General features: G+C 53.6%; 1 protein-coding gene across 2 annotated transcripts in view; it reads right to left on the bottom strand.

Annotated features, from left to right (window-relative positions):
• Positions 1 to 7,665: 7,665 nt before the first annotated feature.
• LOC139250027 (uncharacterized) overlaps positions 7,666 to 20,319 on the bottom strand; it is a 182,205-nt gene continuing 169,551 nt past the window's right edge. The window contains exons 7-8 of one of the 2 annotated variants that reach the window (XM_070872590.1): positions 17,092 to 17,135; positions 7,666 to 8,795 (exon numbers count right to left, since the gene is read on the bottom strand). In XM_070872590.1, the coding sequence (XP_070728691.1) occupies positions 8,676 to 8,795; positions 17,092 to 17,135 (164 nt within the window). In that variant the 3' untranslated portion in view covers positions 7,666 to 8,675. The remainder of the gene's footprint in view (positions 8,796 to 17,091; positions 17,136 to 20,319) is intronic. The other variant, XM_070872591.1, reaches the window with a different exon arrangement.

The raw sequence follows: 20,319 nt of genomic DNA, 5'->3' as shown, positions 1-20,319 counted from the left end.
GCAGATTGGTTATCCCGAGTACTGCTCAACTACCGCACCAGACCCCACTTACTCACCGGAATTCCCCCAGCTGAGCTGCTCATGAAAAGGGTGCTTAAAACAAGCCTCTCTCTTGTCCACCCTGATCATCCAAATGGCTCACTGGTACGGTCACAGCCAAAGAGGGGAGTAGGGTGTTTCAGGTCAAACTGACCAATGGACAAACACACAGAAAACACTTGGACCAAATCAAATTGCGGTTCACCAACAGGTATGTACAACCTGAAGAGGACACCACCAACTGTGACCCTCCAACACACACACACAAGTGGCAACTGACATCACAGTTGACCACAAAACCGAACTCAACATCCCCAGCCGCCCGGCAAGGCCGGCTGCCCAACAGCCCAGTGATGAACTGACCAACCCACCCACACCAGCATTTGTACCGAGACGATCGACAAGGGAGCGTAAAGCCCCAGATAATCTCACCTTGTAAATAAGTGTAGTGTTGACTTCATGGGGGAGTGATGTTATGTATTTAACCCTTTGTAATCTGCATCACACCTGACCACCAGAGGCCCACCTGTTGGAGTCTCAAGGGATCCCAGCATCCCTTGGGATCACAGTATATAAGCAGGCCTCCCACGAGGTACCTGTACTCTGGAATCTTAATAAAGGAGCGAAGGTCACACTTGCTCATTACACTCAGTACTCAGTCTGACCATTTATTATGAGTGTAACACTGGCCATTTTTCCACAGTGAGGATTTGGAAAAGTTACATTAAAATATTAGAATTTTACAAAAATGAAGTGTGTTGACAGACGGTTAACGATGGACTGAGATGGAAAGTGACTAACATGCTAATTGGGCTGGATGTTGAAATCGTTTCCCCAAAGCCTGATCAATAAGACATTGCTTGTCCTGTCTCAGTATCTACTCCCTGCTGCTGCTGGGCTTCACTGACAGCCCTTCCCTGCCACTTGTTTTTCTGAAGCTGTTCCTGGGGTTGCTGATGTCATTGGTCAGGACACATCGATTTTATTGCATTTACAGAAATCACTTACAGCATGTTCAGGTGTTTTGCTAAAATAATTCGACAGTGCTCTTTATGTGGTGCAGAGATTCACAGCCAATCAGTATTTTGCATTTTTAACACAAAATACAAACAATGAGGAAAGCAGAATACAAACAGCGACGAGCACAATTGTCAGGGTGCAGACTGTGGCACTGCTTCACAGTGAGTGATGTGAGGGGGTCTCACCCATTGTGGTGTGGACCACACTATCTACAACACTAAGGGGCTGAAATTGGCCCTTTCTATAAGGCTTCTGGCCATGTGAAAGTGTCGGCCACGGGTCGGTGCGGAATGGCACCGAGTCTCTGCAGAGGGGCCACCATTTTAAAAATTGTTCTTCCTCGAGTTTGGAGCGGTGTAGGGGACGGTTCCGCCTGTTTTCCTGCCGCGGCGTGCACCCGCTGACCCCTTACCGACCGGCAGTGACCCCTTCCCGGAATTACCCCTCGGGAGCAGCCCCACCGCCGATCGGTGCCCCAACAGCTTTTGCTGTCGGTACATTCTCTGTGACTTGGCCACACAGCTGCCCTTAAAGGGGAGGTGGCACTGCCCGCGATGCAATCTTATTTTTTTGTCAGCCCGACCCGGCAATTGGGTGTCAAGCCGCTGGCCCGGCCAAAACCCTCCCTGGTGGCCCAGTGTTTGCACTAAAGTGGCTGCAGAGTTCGCGGGCCCTCCCCTTTAACTGATGGGGGAGGGACATTGTGACACGCCAGCGCGATGACATCATCAGCACGGCACTGAAGGCTTGCAGCATCGGTCACTCTGCCCCGCCCCCATTCCACCCCCTCCAGTGATGGTCACTTCGCTCCGCCCCCACTCCACCCCACCAGTGATGGTCACTCCTTCCCGCTAGTGATGGTCACTCCTCCCTGCCCCCACTCCGCCCCACCAGTGATTGTCACTCTGCCCTGCCCCCACTCCGCCCTGCCAGTGATGGTCACTGCTCCACACCAGTGATGGTCACTCCGCCCCACCAGTGATGGTCACTCCGCCCCACCAGTGATGGTCACTCCTACCTTGGGGGTAATATATTAGTATGGATAGAGGATTGGCTAATGAACAGAAAACAGAGAGTTGGGATAAATGTTTCAGTCTCGGGTTGGCAATCAGTAATTAATGGGGTGCTGTCGGGTTCAGTGCTGGGACCCCAACTATTTACAATCTAGTTTAACGACTTGGAAGGAGGGACTGAGTGTAACGTAGCCAAGTTTGCTGATGATACAAAGATGGGACGAAAAGCAATGTGTGAGGAGGACACAAAAAATCTGCAAAAGGACATAGACAGGCTAAGTGAGTGGGCAAACATTTGGCAGATGGATTATAATGTTGGAAAGTGTGAGGTCATGCACTTTGGCAGAAAAAAAATCAAAGAGCAAGTTCTTATTTAAATGGAGTAAGATTGCGAAGTGCTGCAGTACAGCGGGACCTGGGGGAACTTGTGCATGAAATACAAAAGGATAGTATGTAGGTACAGCAAGTGATCAGGAACGCCAATGTAATCTTGGCCTTTATTGCAAAAGGGATGGAGCATAAAAGCAGTGAAGTCTTGCAACAGTTATACAGGGTATTGGTGAGGCCACACCTGGAATACTGCATGCAGTTTTGGTTTCCATATTTACGAACGGTTATACTTGCTTTGGAGGAAATTTAGAGAAGGTTCACTCGGTTGATTCCGGAGGTGAGGGGGTTGACTTATGAGCAAAGGTTGAGTAGGTTGGGCCTCTACTCATTGGAATTCAGAGGTGATCTTATCGAAACGTATAAGATTATGAGGGGGCTTGACAAAGTGAGGATGTTTCTACTGATAGGGGAGACTAGAACTAGAGGGCATGATAGTAGAATAAGGGGCCGCGCATTTAAAACTGAGATGAGAAATTTCTTCTCTGAGGGTTGTGAATCTGTGGAATTCACTGCCTCAGAGAGCTGTGGAAGCTGGGACATTGAATAAATTTAAGACCATGATCGGATCAGCCATGATCGTATTAAATGGCAGAGCAGGCTCGAGGGGCCGTATGGCCAACTCCTGCTCCTATTTCTTATGTTCCCTGCCCCCACTCCGCCCCGCTGGTGATGGTCACTCCTCCCTGCCCCCACTCCGCCCCTCCAGTGATGGTCACTCCTCCCTGCCCCCACTCCGCCCCTCCAGTGATGGTCACTCCTCCTTGCTTCCACTCCGTCCCTCCAGTGATGGTCACTCCTCCCTGCCCCCACTCCGCCCCTCCAGTGATGGTCACTCCTCCCTGCCCCCACTCCATCCCTCTAGTGATGGTCACTCCTCCCTGCCCCCACTCCGCCCCGCTAGTGATGGTCACTCCTCCCTGCCCCCACTCCGCCCCTCCAGTGATGGTCACTCCTCCCTGCCCCCACTCCGCCCCTCCAGTGATGGTCACTCCTCCCTGCCCCCACTCCGCCCCTCCAGTGATGGTCACTCCTCCTTGCTTCCACTCCGTCCCTCCAGTGATGGTCACTCCTCCCTGCCCCCACTCAGCCTCTCCAGTGATTGTCACTCCTCTCTGCCCCCACTCCACCCCTCCAATGACGGTCACTCCTCCCTGCCCCCACTCCATCCCTCTAGTGATGGTCACTCCTCCCTGCCTCCACTCCGCCCCGCTAGTGATGGTCACTCCTCCCTGCCCCCACTCCGCCCCTCCAGTGATGGTCACTCCTCCCTGCCCCCACTCCGCCCCTCCAGTGATGGTCACTCCTCCTTGCTTCCACTCCCACCCTCCAGTGATGGTCACTCCTCCCCGCCCCTCCAGTGATGGTCACTCCTCCCTGCCCCCACTCCGCCCCTCCAGCGACGGTCACTCCTCCCTGCCCCCACTCCACCCCTCCAGTGATGGTCACTCCCCCCTGCCCCCACTCTGCCCCTCCAGTGATGGTCACTCCTCCCTGCCCCCACTCCGCCCCGCTAGTGATGGTCACTCCTCCCTGCCCCCACTCCACCCCTCCAGTGATGGTCACTCCTCCCTGCCCCCACTCTGCCCCTCCAGTGATGGTCACTCCACCCTGCCCCCACTCCGCCCCGCTAGTGATGCCCACTGTGCCCCGATGATGAGGCCACTTGAGCCCCACTCCAAAAGACGGCACCAAGTGCTGAATTTCTTCGGTTTACCCGCCCCGTCCATTGGGGCAGCCAGAACACATTAAAAACAGGACAAGAAAGAAAAGAAAGGCTTATTGGGTTTGGATGAAGACAACTCTTCGGCCCACTTGGACTCATCCCTCCGGAACACCAGCCCTCATGTCCCATCCAGCTGTTCCTTAAATGAATCCAGTGGCCTGGGAAAACATTCCAGCTGTTACATAAGAACATTAGAAATAGGAGCAGGAGTCGGCCATTCGGCCCCTCGAGCCTGCTCCGCCATTTAATATCATGGCTGATCTGATCATGGGCTCAGCTCCACTTCCCCGCCCGCTCCCCATAACCCTTTATATTCCTTTATCGCTCAAAAATCTGTCTATCTCCACCTTAAATATATTCAATAACCCAGCCTCCACAGCTCTCTGGGGCAGAGAATTCCACAGATTTATAACCCTCTGAGAGAAGATCACCTTCTGTGTGAAGAAGCCGATCCCAATGTCTGTCCTAAGGTTACCCTCTTTTCCTGGTGTGTCTGAAAGTGTTGTTCCGGTGTTTATACAGCTCCTCTAATGGCCTCAGGAAGTTCCAAACTGCTTTGCAGCCAATGAAGTAGTTTTGAAGTGCAGTCACTGTTGTAATGTAGGAAACATAGCAGCCAATTTACACACAGGAAGCTCCCACACACAACAATATGATAATGACCAGATAATCTTTTTAGTGATGTTGGTTGAGGGATAAATATTGGCCAGGACACCGTGGATAACTCTCCTGCTCTTCGAAATAGTGCCATGGGACTGTTTACATACAACGGCCTTATGGTGAGAGATTGTGTAGAATGGGCCGATACTCTCTGGAGTTTAGAAGAATGAGAAATGATCTCATTAAAACATAAAAGACTTTGAAGGGGATTAACAGGGCAGATGCTGAGAGGTTGTTTCCCATGGCTGGAGAGTATGGAAGTTGGGTCATTGAATATATTTAAGACAGAGATCAACAGTTTCTTCACCGATAAGGGAAGAAGGGGTTATGGGAAGCGGGCGGGGAAGTGGAGCCGAGTCCATGATCAGATCAGCCATGATCCTATTCAATGGCGGAGCAGGCTCGAGGGGCCGACTCCTGCTCCTATTTCTTATGTTCTTCAGAGGACAGACGGGGCCTCCGTTTAACATCTCATCCAAAAGACAGCACCTCTGACTTTGCAGCACTCCCACAGTACTGGGAGTGCCAGCCTCCATTATGTGCTCAAGTCTCTGGAGTGGGGCTTGAACCCACAACCTGCTGACACAGAGGCGAGAGAGCTGCCCATTGATCCACGGCTGACACTGGAAATGTGTCTGATTTGAGGTCGCTCTTTGGAAGCCGATGAGCTGAGCTATCCTTACACTCATTATTTTAACTTTTATTTGCCATTTGATAAATACATCGCTTTAAGCTTTTTATTGTAAATTTAAATAACCTTTCTCCCAGATGCTTTAAACCAGTCTCTGATTGGCTCAAATCCTGCATCAAATTAATGTTTTATTTATTCCGGACACTAAACATCAGCCCATTGAAGTGACCAGATATCGCTATTTGGCAAAACTCAGGTCATTTCTCTCTCCGTTAACACAAGACCTGGGCGATGTGGATATAGCAATTCATTACCGTAAAGCCAATTGAATCACAACCAGACTCGTGCTCCCAGATTCTAGTCAAGAAGCATGTTATTGCTCACTGGCACAGTTAGAGAACATTCAATTTTATTTATTCAATTTTAGTAACAGAGAATCACCCCTGATGGTTTGGTGGGAAAGTGCACTGTGTGGTACTGAGGCAAACAGACCAGGGAGATCCCAGTGGTGTATGTGGGTCTCACTATCTATCCTGAGACAGGGTCCCAGTGGTGTGTGTGGGTCTCTCTATCCTGAGACAGGGTCCCAGTGGTGTGTGTGGGTCTCACTATCTATCCTGAGACAGGGTCCCAGTGGTGTGTGTGGGTCTCTCTATCCTGAGACAGGGTCCCAGTGGTGTGTGTGGGTCTCACTATCTGTCCTGAGACAGGGTCCCAGTGGTGTGTGTGGGTCTCTCTATCCTGAAACAGGGTCCCAGTGGTGTGTGTGGGTCTCTCTATCTATCCTGAGACAGGGTCCCAGTGGTGTGTGTGGGTCTCACTATCTATCCTGAGACAGGGTCCCAGTGGTGTATGTGGGTCTCACTATCTATCCTGAGACAGGGTCCCAGTGGTGTGTGTGGGTCTCACTATCTATCCTGAGACAGGGTCCCAGTGGTGTGTGTGGGTCCCACTATCTATCCTGAGACAGGGTCCCAGTGGTGTGTGTGGGTCTCACTATCTATCCTGAGACAGGGTCCCAGTGGTGTGTGTGGGTCTCACTATCTATCCTGAGACAGGGTCCCAGTGGTGTGTGTGGGTCCCACTATCTATCCTGAGAAAGGGTCCCAGTGGTGTGTGTGGGTCTCACTATCTATCCTGAGACAGGGTCCCAGTGGTGTGTGTGGGTCTCTCTATCTATCCTGAGACAGGGTCCCAGTGGTGTGTGTGGGTCTCTCTATCTATCCTGAGACAGGGTCCCAGTGGTGTGTGTGGGTCTCTCTATCCTGAGACAGGGTCCCAGTGGTGTATGTGGGTCTCACTATCTATCCTGAGACAGGGTCCCAGTGGTGTATGTGGTTCTCACTATCTATCCTGAGACAGGGTCCCAGTGGTGTGTGTGGGTCTCACTATCTATCCTGAGACAGGGTCCCAGTGGTGTGTGTGGGTCTCACTATCTATCCTGAGACAGGGTCCCAGTGGTGTGTGTGGGTCTCACTATCTATCCTGAGACAGGGTCCCAGTGGTGTATGTGGGTCCCACTATCTATCCTGAGACAGGGTCCCAGTGGTGTATGTGGGTCTCACTATCTATCCTGAGACAGGGTCCCAGTGGTGTATGTGGGTCTCACTATCTATCCTGAGACAGGGTCCCAGTGGTGTGTGTGGGTCCCACTATCTATCCTGAGACAGGGTCCCAGTGGTGTGTGTGGGTCCCACTATCTATCCTGAGACAGGGTCCCAGTGGTGTATGTGGGTCTCACTATCTATCCTGAGACAGGGTCCCAGTGGTGTGTGTGGGTCCCACTATCTATCCTGAGACAGGGTCCCAGTGGTGTGTGTGGGTCTCTCTATCTATCCTGAGACAGGGTCCCAGTGGTGTGTGTGGGTCTCACTATCTATCCTGAGACAGGGTCCCAGTGGTGTGTGTGGGTCTCACTATCTATCCTGAGACAGGGTCCCAGTGGTGTGTGTGGGTCTCACTATCTATCCTGAGACAGGGTCCCAGTGGTGTGTGTGGGTCTCACTATCTATCCTGAGACAGGGTCCCAGTGGTGTGTGTGGGTCTCACTATCTATCCTGAGACAGGGTCCCAGTGGTGTGTGTGGGTCCCACTATCTATCCTGAGACAGGGTCCCAGTGGTGTGTGTGGGTCTCACTATCTATCCTGAGACAGGGTCCCAGTGGTGTGTGTGGGTCTCACTATCTATCCTGAGACAGGGTCCCAGTGGTGTGTGTGGGTCTCACTATCTATCCTGAGACAGGGTCCCAGTGGTGTGTGTGGGTCTCACTATCTATCCTGAGACAGGGTCCCAGTGGTGTGTGTGGGTCCCACTATCTATCCTGAGACAGGGTCCCAGTGGTGTGTGTGGGTCTCACTATCCTGAGACAGGGTCCCAGTGGTGTGTGTGGGTCTCACTATCTATCCTGAGACAGGGTCCCAGTGGTGTGTGTGGGTCTCACTATCTATCCTGAGACAGGGTCCCAGTGGTGTGTGTGGGTCTCTCTATCTATCCTGAGACAGGGTCCCAGTGGTGTGCGTGGGTCTCACTATCTATCCTGAGACAGGGTCCCAGTGGTGTATGTGGGTCTCACTATCTATCCTGAGACAGGGTCCCAGTGGTGTATGTGGGTCTCACTATCTATCCTGAGACAGGGTCCCAGTGGAAACACATACATTTACCTCAGTGTAGCTGAGTCAGGGAGCGGGTGAGGATTCCTGTTTCTAACCACAACCTAGTGACCCCTGACAGAAAGTGTGGGCAGTGAGTGAGGATAGAATGATGCCCCAAAGGCTCACGTGTGAAGAATGGTCACTTGGGGCGAGGGAGGGGTGGGCCCCGGGACCTATGGGACTTCAGTCCGACAGGGCTCTGCACCTTTGGTGAGGAAATTCGACAATAATTATTGAGCAGAAATACCAATAAACCCCAGTGAACACCTCTCTACCACTCTTTCCTCCTTTAAGACGCTCCTTAAAACCTACCTCTTTAACCAAGCTTTTGGTCATCTGCCGTAATTTCTTCTAATGTGGCTCAGTGTCAAATTTATCTGTTTTGTCTTATAACGCGCTGGGAAGTGCCTGGGACGTTTTACTACGTTAAAGGTGCTATATAAATAAAAGCTGTTGTTGTTGTTGAGGTCCTGTGGGATCGGAGGTACCGGCCACAAACACTGTCCTTCACCAAACCACTTGTAGGTGCTAAAGAAAGTATTCCCAGTCACTCTGGGCGTTTGATGGCAGCATATTCGGTTGTCTCCTCACTGATTATTAATGTCGGGCCCACGGTTTTCTGTCGCAGGAACTGAATATCGGCGTAATACAGCTCTCCTTCCTCCGACTGAAACACAGTGACATACATAAATACACAGATTACCACACGGAAACAGGCCTCTCCCCCAACCCACGCACTTACTTAAAGCACAAACCCATCAACCCACATCAGAGGCAGAGCCGGGATCCCCTCTCATTTATACATAAGCTGAGGTTCCGTCAGTGTCCTGCTAAAGGCACTGGCCCTCAGTAACGTTCCTGGGGCCTCTGGTACCTGGTCTCAGTGGCCTTTGCTCACGTCTGACCCTCGACATTAACTCGAGGCGGGAGTAGTGAGAGCTGGGGGCTGGGCCGTACGGCAGACCATCAGGCCCTTCACACCGTGAGGCCCGGGAGATTCTAACTCTCAGGCCTGCTCTGCACAGGCCCCGTCGCTGTCCTGCCCAAACATGGCGGGAGGGTGAGCTGGCAGGCGGGAGGGGGGAGGGGATTACTGGCGGGAGGGGGATTACTGGCGGGAGGGGGATTACTGGCGGAGGGTGGGGGGGGGGGAAAGGGGGGGAGGGGGATTACTGGCGGGAGGGAGGGAGGGGGATTATTGGCGGAGGGAGGGAGGGAGGGAGAGGGATTACTGGTGGAGGGATGGAGGAAGGGGGATTACTGGCGGAGGGAGGGAGGGGGGAGGGGGATTATTGGTGGAGGTAGGGAGGGGAATCACTGGCGGAGGGAGTGAGGGAGGGAGATTATTGGCGGAGGGAGGGAGGGAGGGAGATTACTGGCGGAAGGAGGGAGAGGGATTACTGGCGGAGGGAGGGGGAGGGGGATTACTGGTGGAGGGAGGTAGGCAGGGGGATTACTGGCGGAGGGAGGTAGGCAGGGGGATTACTGGCGGAGGGAGGGGGGAGGGGGATTATTGGTGGAGGGAGGGAGGGGAATCACTGGCGGAGGGAGGGAGGGAGGGAGATTACTGGCGGAGGGAGGGAGGGAGATTACTGGCGGAAGGAGGGAGAGGGATTACTGGCGGAGGGAGGGGGAGGGGGATTACTGGTGGAGGGAGGTAGGCAGGGGGATTACTGGCGGAGGGAGGGAGGGGAGGGAGATTATTGGCGGAGGGAGGGGGAGGGGGATTACTGGCGGAGGGAGGGAGGGGGGAGGGGGATTACTGGCGGAGGGAGGGAGGGGGGAGCGGGATTACTGGCGGAGCGATGGAGGGAGGGTGATTACTGACAGGAGGGAGGGAGGGAGGGAGTGGGATTACTGGCGGAGGGAGGGAGGGAGTGAGATTACTGGCGGTGCAAGGGAGGGAGCGGGATTAGTGGCGGAGGGAGGGAGGGGGGGAGGGGGATTACTGGCAGAGGGAGGGAGGGGGAATACTGGCAGAGGGAGGGAGGGGGATTACTGGCGGAGGGAGAGAGGGAGGGAGCGGGATTACTGGTGGAGGGAGGGAGGGGGATTATTGGTGGAGGGAAGGAGAAGGATTATTGGCAGAGGGAGGGAGGGGGGGGATTATTGGCGGAGAGAGGGAGGGAGGGAGGGAGATTACTGGCGGAGGGAGGGGGATTACTGGCGGAGGGAGGGGGAGGGTGATTACTGGCGGAGGGAGGGAGGGGGAGGGGGATTACTGGCGGAGGGATGGAGGGAGGGTGATTACTGGCAGGAGGGAGTGAGGGAGGGAGCGGGATTACTGGCGGAGGGAGGAAGGGGGGAGGGGGATTACTGGCGGAGGGAGGGACGGGGAATACTTAGAGGGAGGGGAGGGAGGGGGATTACTGGAAGAGGGAGGGAGGGAGGGAGCGGGATTACTGGCGGAGGGAGGGAGGGAGGGGGATTACTGGCAGAGGGAGGGAGGGAGGGAGGGGGATTACTGGCAGGAGTAAGGAAGGGAATGGGATTACTGGCGGAGGGAGGAAGGGGGGAGGGGGATTACTGGCGGAGGGAGGGACGGGGAATACTTAGAGGGAGGGGAGGGAGGGGGATTACTGGAAGAGGGAGGGAGGGAGGGAGCGGGATTACTGGCGGAGGGAGGGAGGGAGGGGGATTACTGGCAGAGGGAGGGAGGGAGGGAGGGGGATTACTGGCAGGAGGGAGGAAGGGAGTGGGATTACTGGCGGAGGGAGGGAGGGGGGGAGGGGGATTACTGGCGGAGGGAGGGAGGGGGAATACTGACAGAGGGAGGGGAGGGAGGGGGATTACTGGAAGAGGGAGGGAGGGAGCGGGATTACTGGCGGAGGGAGGGAGGGAGGGGGATTACTGGCAGAGGGAGGGAGGGAGGGTGATTACTGGCGGAGGGAGGGAGAATACTGGCAGGAGGAAGGGAGGGAGTCGGATTACTGGCGGAGAGTGGGAGAGAGGGGGTTTACGGAGGGAGGGAGGGAGGGGGTTTACGGAGGGAGGGAGGGAGGGGAATACGGAGGGAGGGAGGGAGAGAGGGGGATTACTGGCAGAGGGAGGGAGGTAGGGAGATTACTGGCGGAGGGAGGGAGGGAGGGGGATTATTGGCGGAGGGAGGGAGGGAGAGGGATTACTGGTGGAGGGAAGGAGGGAGGGAGGGGGATGACTGGCGGAGGGAGGGAGGGGGATTACTGGTGGAGGGAGGAGGGGAGGGGGATTACTGCCGGAGCGGGGGAGGGGGATTACTGGCAGAGGGAGGGAGGGAGGGGGATTACTGGCGGAGGGAGGGAGATTACTGGCAGAGGGAGGGAGGGAGATTACTGGCGGAATGGGGGAGGGGGATTATTGGCGGTGCGGGGGGGAGGGAAATTACTGGCGGAGGGAGGGAGGGAGGTGGATTACTGGCGGAGGGAGGGAGATTACTGGCAGAGGGAGGGAGGGAGATTACTGGCGGAGGGATGGAGGGAGCGCGTTTACTGGCAGAGGGAGGGAGGGGGATTACTGGCAGAGGGAGAGAGGGAGGGGGTTTACTGGCAGAGGGAGGGAGGGGGATTACTGCCGGAGGTAGGGGGGGAGGGGGATTACTGGCAGAGGGAGGGAGGGAGGGGGTTTATTGGCAGAGGGAGGGAGAATACTGGCAGGAGGAAGGTAGGGAGGGGGATTACTGGCGGAGAGAGGGAGGGAGGGGGTTTACGGAGGGAGGGAGGGAGGGGGTTTATGGAGGGAGGGAGGGAGGGGGTATACGGAGGGAGGGAGGGAGGGGGGATTACTGGCGGAGGGAGGGAGGTAGGGAGATTACTGGCGGAGGGAGGGAGCGGGGAGGGAGATTACTGGTGGAGGGAGGGAGGGAGAGGGATTACTGGCGGAGGGAGGGAGAGAGGGGGATTACTGGCGGAGGGAGGGAGAGAGGGGGATTACTGGCGGAAGGAGGGGGAGGGGGATTACTGGCGGAGGGAGGGAGGGAGGGAGATTACTGGCGGAGGGAGGGGGATTATTGGCGGAGAGAGGGGGATTACTGGTGGAGGGAAGGAGGGAGGGAGGGGGATGACTCGCGGAGGGAGGGAGGGGGATTACTGGCGGAGGGACGAGGGGAGGGGGATTACTGGCGGAGAGAGGGTGGAGGGACCTTCCTGTTCCTCCGGCCCCACAAGTCAAATTTATAGCAAGTCCCTTTCTCACTTTAAACCCTTGATTAAATCATCCCTCAACCTTCGAAACCCCAGACAATACAAGCCAAGTTCATGCAACATATCCTCATAATTGCACTGTGACAAAGCACTCAGACCGGTTCCTGCTCTTTTAAAGCTTCCTGTCCGAGGCCTCACTGCAACACGCACAGACTCTGGCTGCTGTCTGTCACTGGCACTGAGCCACACACAAACACTCTCCACAAACACATACACATACACTCCCCACCCACCCACACACACACTCCCCACCCTCACACACATACACACACACACTCCCCACCCACACGCACTCCCCACCCACCCACACACACACTCCCCACCCTCACACACATACACACACACACTCCCCACCTACACGCACTCCCCACCCACCCACACACACACTCCCCACCCACACACTCCCCACCCACATACACACACACACTCCCCACACACACACTCCCCACCCACACACACACTCCCCACCCACACACACACTCACCACCCACACACACTCCCCACCCACACACACACTCACCACACACACTCCCCACCCACACACACACACTCCCCACCCACACACACACACTCCCCACCCACACACACACACTCCCCACCCACACACACACACACTCCCCACCCACACACACACTCACCACACACACACACACTCACCACACACACTCCCCACCCACACACACTCCCCACCCACACACACACACTCCCCACCCACACACACACACTCCCCACCCACACACACACACTCCCCACCCACACACACACACTCCCCACCCACACACACACACACTCCCCACACACACTCCCCACCGACACACACACACACTCCCCACCCACACACACACAAACACCCTCCCCACCCACAAACACACACACACCCCACCCACACACACACAAACACCCTCCCCACCCACACACACACACACACACTCCCCACACACACACACACACACACACACACACACTCACCTTCCCCACCCACACACACACTCCCCCCCCCACACATACACACACACACTCCCCCCACACACACACACATTCCCCACACACACGCACACACATAAGAACATAAGAACATAAGAATTAGGAACAGGAGTAGGCCATCTAGCCCCTCGAGCCTGCTCCGCCATTCAACAAGATCATGGCTGAGCCAGATCGAGCCAGTTCTATTTCCATGCTAATACATTTCCTCTGACTCCGCGTACCTTTATCTTCTGCAGTCACCTTTTGTGTGGCACCTTATCGAATGCCTTTTGGAAATCTAAATATACCACAACCATCGGTACACCTTTATCCACCATGCTCGTTATATCCTCAAAAAATTCCAGTAAATTAGTTAAACATGATTTCCCCTTCATGAATCCATGCTGTGTCTGCTTGATTGCACTATTCCTATCTAGATGTCCCGCTATTTCTTCCTTAATGATAGTTTCAAGCATTTTTCCCACTACAGATGTTAAACTAATCGGCCTATAGTTTCCTGCCTTTTGTCTGCCCCCTTTTTTAAACAGAGGCGTTACATTAGCTGTTTTCCAATCCGCTGGTACCTCCCCAGAGTCCAGAGAATTTAGGTAGATTATAACGAATGCATCTGCTATAACTTCCGACATCTCTTTTAGACCCTGGGATGCATTTCATCAGGACCAGGGGACTTGTCTACCTTGAGTCCCATTAGCCTGTCCAGCACTACCCCCCTAGTGTTAGTGATTGTCTCAAGGTCCTCCCTTCCCACATTCCCGTGACCAGCAATTTTTGGCATAGTTTTTGTGTCTTCCACTGTGAAGACCGAAACAAAATAATTGTTTAAGGTCTCAGCCATTTCCACATTTCCCATTATTAAATCCCCCTTTTCATCTTCTAAGGGACCAACATTTACTTTAGTCACTCTTTTCCGTTTTATATATCGGTAAAAGCTTTTACTATCTGTTTTTATGTTTTGCGCAAGTTTACCTTCGTAATCTATCTTTCCTTTCTTTATTGCTTTCTTCGTTATTCTTTGCTGTCGTTTAATATTTTCCCAATCTTCTAGTTTCCCACTAACCTTGGCCACCTTATACGCATTGGTGGCCAAGGTTAGTGGGAAACGAGTAGATTGGGAAACACACAAAGGGTTTCACAGAGACAATCCCTTTGAACAAAACCCAGCCTCGTGTCGGGTGCCCACACACACCGATAATCTGCGGCACCTGCTCCTGACCCTTCCAGCAGCTCACCGTCCCTCTGCCTGCACAATAAGGTGCGACTTAACAGGAGAGAGGAGGCCGGGACAGGAGGGCCCACAGACTAAACCCCGAGAGCCTTTGGAGGGGAGCCGCTTGGAAATGATTGTGCCTGGGAGCAGAGGGATTGGGACAGGCTGAAGCCGGAGGCTTCGCCCTCACTCAGGGACAGGAGCACCTTACGTTATCCCTTCTCTCCCTACTGACATCCTGGCCCACCATCACCCAGGGTCCAGTCACACCCAGCGGGCTCAGAGTATTCCCACCGCAGTAATAGTCACAATGTCATTGGGACCCCGATTGCCATTTCGGGTGGGAGTGGGCAGGAGCCTGGGCTGTGCTCACACCGACCCGACCCGACCCACGGGCCATGGAACGACAGATTTAAATGAGGCCGGTGGCTCACAATCGCAGGGAGGAGGGGGAGCTCGGCACCACTGAAACGGTCACCTGACCATCGCTCCCTCAGTCAGTCACCTGACCATCACTCCCCCAGTCAGTCACCTGACCATCACTCCCCCAGTCAGTCACCTGACCATCACTCCCCCAGTCGGTCACCTGACCATCACTCCCCCAGTCAGTCACCTGACCATCGCTCCCCCAGTCAGTCACCTGACCATCACTCCCCCAGTCAGTCACCTGACCATCACTCCCCGTCAGTCACCTGACCATCACTCCCCCAGTCAGTCACCTGACCATCACTCCCCCAGTCAGTCACCTGACCATCACTCCCTTAGTCGGTCACCTGACCATCACTCCCCCAGTCAGTCACCTGACCATCGCTCCCCCAGTCAGTCACCTGACCATCACTCCCCCAGTCAGTCACCTGACCATCACTCCCCCAGTCGGTCACCTGACCATCACTCCCCCAGTCAGTCACCTGACCATCACTCCCCCAGTCAGTCACCTGACCATCACTCCCCCAGTCAGTCACCTGACCATCACTCCCCCAGTCAGTCACCTGACCATCACTCCCCCAGTCAGTCACCTGACCATCCCCCCCCCCAGTCAGTCACCTGACCATCGCTCCCCCAGTCAGTCACCTGACCATCACTCCCTCAGTCGGTCATCTGACCACTAGTCCCCGGCCCGGGAGTCAAACTAGACCCCAACCTGTGAAAGTCACGTGAGTTCAGGATCAGGCTGGGCCTATTATTAGGGAGGGTCGCTGAGCACTTGGACAATATGAGCTGGTCAGAGAGAGCCAGCATGGATTTGTAAAGCAGAACTCATGTCTAATGAACTTAGTTGAATTTTTTGAGGCGGTAGCTAAGGTGCTCGATAAGGGAGAGTCTGTAGATGTTGTTTATATGGACCCAGGCATTGAAAAAGCTTCCACTTTCGAACGGCTGGAGCTGGTCAGTGACATTATCAGAGTCGCCTAGTGACCCAGATGACAGGCTTTGCTACAGCAGGAAGTTCAATATTAGTTTTTGTAAATGACAACGAATTCAATGCTTGTTCAGAGTCACACGATCACACTGATGAATTTCTGTTTCCGTGAACAAGGTATGGCAATTCGACCTTATGGCTTTAAAGGGATGCACCACGTGTTACTCAACTCCACCCGAGCTCCACCTGAGATAGATCAGAATATCTTTAAATGGCGAGAAGCTAGGAACTGTGGAGGAGCGAGAGATTTAAGGGTCCATGCACAGAAATCATAAAACCCAGGGGACTGGTACAAACAATAATTACAAAGGCTGATGGAATGTTGGCCTTTATCTCAGGGGAGCTGGAATACAAAGGGCGGAAGTTATTCTACACTTGGATAAAACTCTGGTTACAACACATCAGGGGCACTGCGTTCAGTTCTAGGCACCACACCCTAGGAAGGATATTGGCCTCGGAGGGGGTGCAGTGGAGATTCACCAGAATGATTCGGGGACTAAAAGGGTTAGATTATGAGGACAGGTTGCACTGACCAGGCTTGTATTCCCGAGTATAGAAGATTAAGGGGTGATGGAATTCAGGTGTTTAAGATGATCCGAGGAATTGATAGGGAAGGTACTGTGGGAAACTATTTCCTCTGGATGGTGGAGTCCGGACATGACCTTAACATTAGAGCTCGGCCGTTCAGGGTGAAATCAGGAAACACTTCTTCACACAGAGAGCAGTGGGAATCTGGAACTTACCCAAAAAAGCTGAGGCTGGGGGGGTCAATTAAACATTTCAAAACTGAGATGGATAGATTTTCGTTAGGCAAGGGTATTAAGGGTTACGGAACCAAGGCGGGTAGCTGGAGTTGAGATACAGATCAGCCCTGGTCTAATTGAATGGCGGAACAGTTCGAGGGGCTGAATGGCCTGCTCCTGTTCCTATGTTCCCTCACTCACTGCCATGGTTACTGGTACTGTCCAAGCTACACATGATAAACAGTTGCTTGGTGTGATATCGGGAGGGGCTGTTGCCATTTGTAAACTGTTCCCCAGCAAGAGTCAGCTCCTTCAGAAGAACATTGGTCATAAGTAAAAGAAACACACTATAACGTCCAGGGCTGGAGAGGAAGTGATGAGGTGTATTTAACAGCAGGATATCGGTATAAAAGCTGTTGCTCAGTACTCACCACAGTCGAGGTTGCGGCTGCCTGTTTATTAGTCTGGGTTGCAGCTGAAATATAAGAACCTGTGTGAGTTTATTATAGCTGCCACATGTATGACTGATAATCACAGTGAAACCAGTGTGGTCAAATACTCTTCGACTGTATCCCACTCAGCAACCTGCAGCAAACCATGCAGCACACATGTGGTGATAAGCCACACACTCTGTCAGTGCTCTACACTGTACACCACGGGAGTCAGGTGTGGCTCAGTGGGTAGCACTCTCACCTCGGGGTCAGAAGATGGTGGGTTCAAGCCCCACTCCAGGGACTTGAGCCCATAATCCAGGCTGTCACTCCAGGCTGGACTGGTGCACATTCCCCTGAATGATTCTGTACTTGTGGTCTGACACCACCTGTACAATGATGGATAGAAGCCTTTGCTATAGATGCCCACCTTGGGATAGTCATTATGGGTCTTGTTGGCTGTGTATGTGCCATCGATGAGACCCTGCACTTTACAGAAGCTGCAACAGGTAAAAGTGCTGTGCCCACTCGAGCTGTTGTCTCCTTTCAATGGACAAAGTGACGAAGGTGTTTCCCCTGCAAACCTCGGCTCCCAGGGCCTGCTTGCGGCATCAGCGGACTGAAGTAATACTAATGTTACAAATGTCTCCAGTGGTGGCTTGAAAGGATCTGATTGAACAAAAGCTCAATGTTGTGATGTTCACCCACAATGGCCATGTCTGTCCCTGTGCTCGGCCCACTCTGGATTCCTGGCTTCAGTACGTGGCATAACTCTGTCACAGACTGCTTCGTGAGTGGAGACAGAAAAGACGGGTCTCCTCAGGTATGGCCAAGTAGGTGTGAAAGTGTAGTAGCTGGGCAGAGTGAGAGTGGGTGCCAGACTCGCGATATAAGCACATCTGTGCTTTTCCTCTCTGTGACACCCTCCACCTCCTCGATCTCCAGGCCAGCCGCTGACAGACCCAATGCAACGTCCATGTTTATCACCAAAATGGCCCAAGCCAAAGTCATCACCAGCATTCTGTGTGACTGTGTCCATGCTGCATTCTCCCTCCTCGGCCTCTATGCAGCCTTTGACACAGTCGACCCACACAATCATCGTCCAACATCTCTCCTCCAGCTCAGTGCTTCCACTTATCTGCATCAATGGCTTCTCTTCTCAAACCTCCCCCAAAGCTGGATCCTTGGCCCCTCCTATCTCACATCTACATGTTACTCCTTGGCAACATTACCCAGACGTTGTACCTCACTACCACTTCGCTCGAGCCCTCCTTGGTCTCTAAATTGTCAGACTGCTTGTCCCACATCCAGCTCTGGATGAGCAGAAATTTTATCCAATTGAATATTGTTTTCGGTCCCCGCCACAAATTCCGTTCCCCCCTCTCCTCTCCCCCTCCTCTCCCCCTCCTCTCCCTCCCTCCTCTCACCCCCTTCCTGCCCCCTCTCCCCCTCCCTCCCCCTCTCCCTTCCCCCTCTCTCCCTCCCCTTCCCCATCCCTCTCCCCCCTCCCGCACTCCCCCTCCTCTTCCCCCCTCCATCCCGCTTCACAATTCCTGTCTGAGGCTGAACCAGAGTCATGTATTCAACTATCATTGTAACCCATATATAAGCTGACCCAAGTTGTACACCTTGAGAACATTGACCACAAAGGGGTGAACTTGTGGGAGACACTCCTAACCTGGACTTTCAGGTATAAAAGGGGAAGCTCCACCAACCTTCATCACTTGAGGTCTTGGTAATAAAGGTAACTGGTCACAGAATGACCTTCTCTCAATTATGTGCATTTATACTGTATAGTAAAGATATATCTCGCCAGTTGAATTCAGTGACTGGGTGAGCCCGATCGTGCCGATGCTCAAGGTGGATGAGTCGGTCAGGATATGTGGCGATTACAAGGCCACCATCAATCGGGTGTCACTCCAAGACCAGTACCCGCTACCGAGAGCGGAGGACCTCTTTGCGACGCTATCCGGTGGCAAACTTTTTTCAAAATTGGATCTAACCTCAGCTTACATGACCCAGGAGCTGGCGAGTGAGTTGAAGAAGCTGACCACCATCACGACACACAAGGGGTTGTTTGAGTATAACAGATGTCCGTTCGGGATTCGCTCGGCCACCGCGATCTTCCAACGAAATATGGAAAGCCTCCTCAAGTCGATTCCAAGGACGGTGGTTTTTCAAGACGACATCCTCATCACGGGTCGCAATACTGAAGAACACCTCCACAACCTGGAGGAGGTGCTACGCAGACTGGACCGGGTAGCACTGTGACTGAAAAAGGCGAAGTGCGCCTTCTTAGCTCCAGAAGTAGAATTCCTGGGGAGGAGGGTAGCAGCAGACGGGATCAGACCTACTGCGTCCAAAACAGAAGCAATCCAGAGAGCACCCAGACCCCGTAACACGACGGAGCTGCGTTCATTCCTGGGGCTCCTGAACTATTTTGGTAACTTTCTTCCCAAATTGAGCACGCTGCTAGAGCCGCTACATGTGCTCCTACGCAAAGGTTGCGATTGGGTCTGGGGGGACAGCCAGGAAAGGGCTTTTGATGGAGCATAACAAATTGCGTGCTCTAACAAACTGTTAACGTTATATGACCCGTGTAAGAAACTTGTTTTAACGTGCGATGCGTCGTCCTATGGTGTCGGGTGTGTGTTGCAGCATGTGAATGCCAATGGGCAGTTACAGCCGGTAGCTTATGCCTCCAGAAGTCTGTCCCAGGCAGAAAGAGGCTATGGGATGGTAGAAAAGGAAGCGCTAGCATGTGTATATGCAGTAAAAAAAATGCACCAGTACCTGTTTGGCAGCAAATTTGAGCTGGAGACAGATCACAAACCCCCAACGTCCCTTTTGGTCGACAACAAGGCCATAAATGCGAATGCATCGGCCTGCATACAGAGGTGGGCACTCACGTTAGCCACCTATGACTACACAATTCGGCATAGACCGGGCACTGAAAACTGCGCCGATGCACTGAGCAGGCTCTCACTAGCCACCACTGATGGGACAACTGAGCATGATGCTGAGATGGTCATGGCTGTTGAAGCTTTCGAAAGCGAAGGTTCACCTGTGACAGCCCGTCAGATCAAAGTCTGGACAAATAAAGACCCGCTACTGTCCTTAGTTAAGAAATGTGTCCTGAATGGGGACTGGGCAGCCATGTACGGGGCATGCCCGGAGGAATTTAAACCGTTTGATAGGCGCAAGGATGAACTCTCGATTCAGGCTGTT

Source organism: Pristiophorus japonicus, unplaced genomic scaffold (genome assembly GCF_044704955.1).
Source record: "Pristiophorus japonicus isolate sPriJap1 unplaced genomic scaffold, sPriJap1.hap1 HAP1_SCAFFOLD_337, whole genome shotgun sequence".
In the NCBI taxonomy this organism is placed as follows: domain Eukaryota; kingdom Metazoa; phylum Chordata; class Chondrichthyes; family Pristiophoridae; genus Pristiophorus; species Pristiophorus japonicus.
Note: the sequence above shows the minus strand (reverse complement) of the source record. Positions and strands in the feature narration are given on the sequence as shown.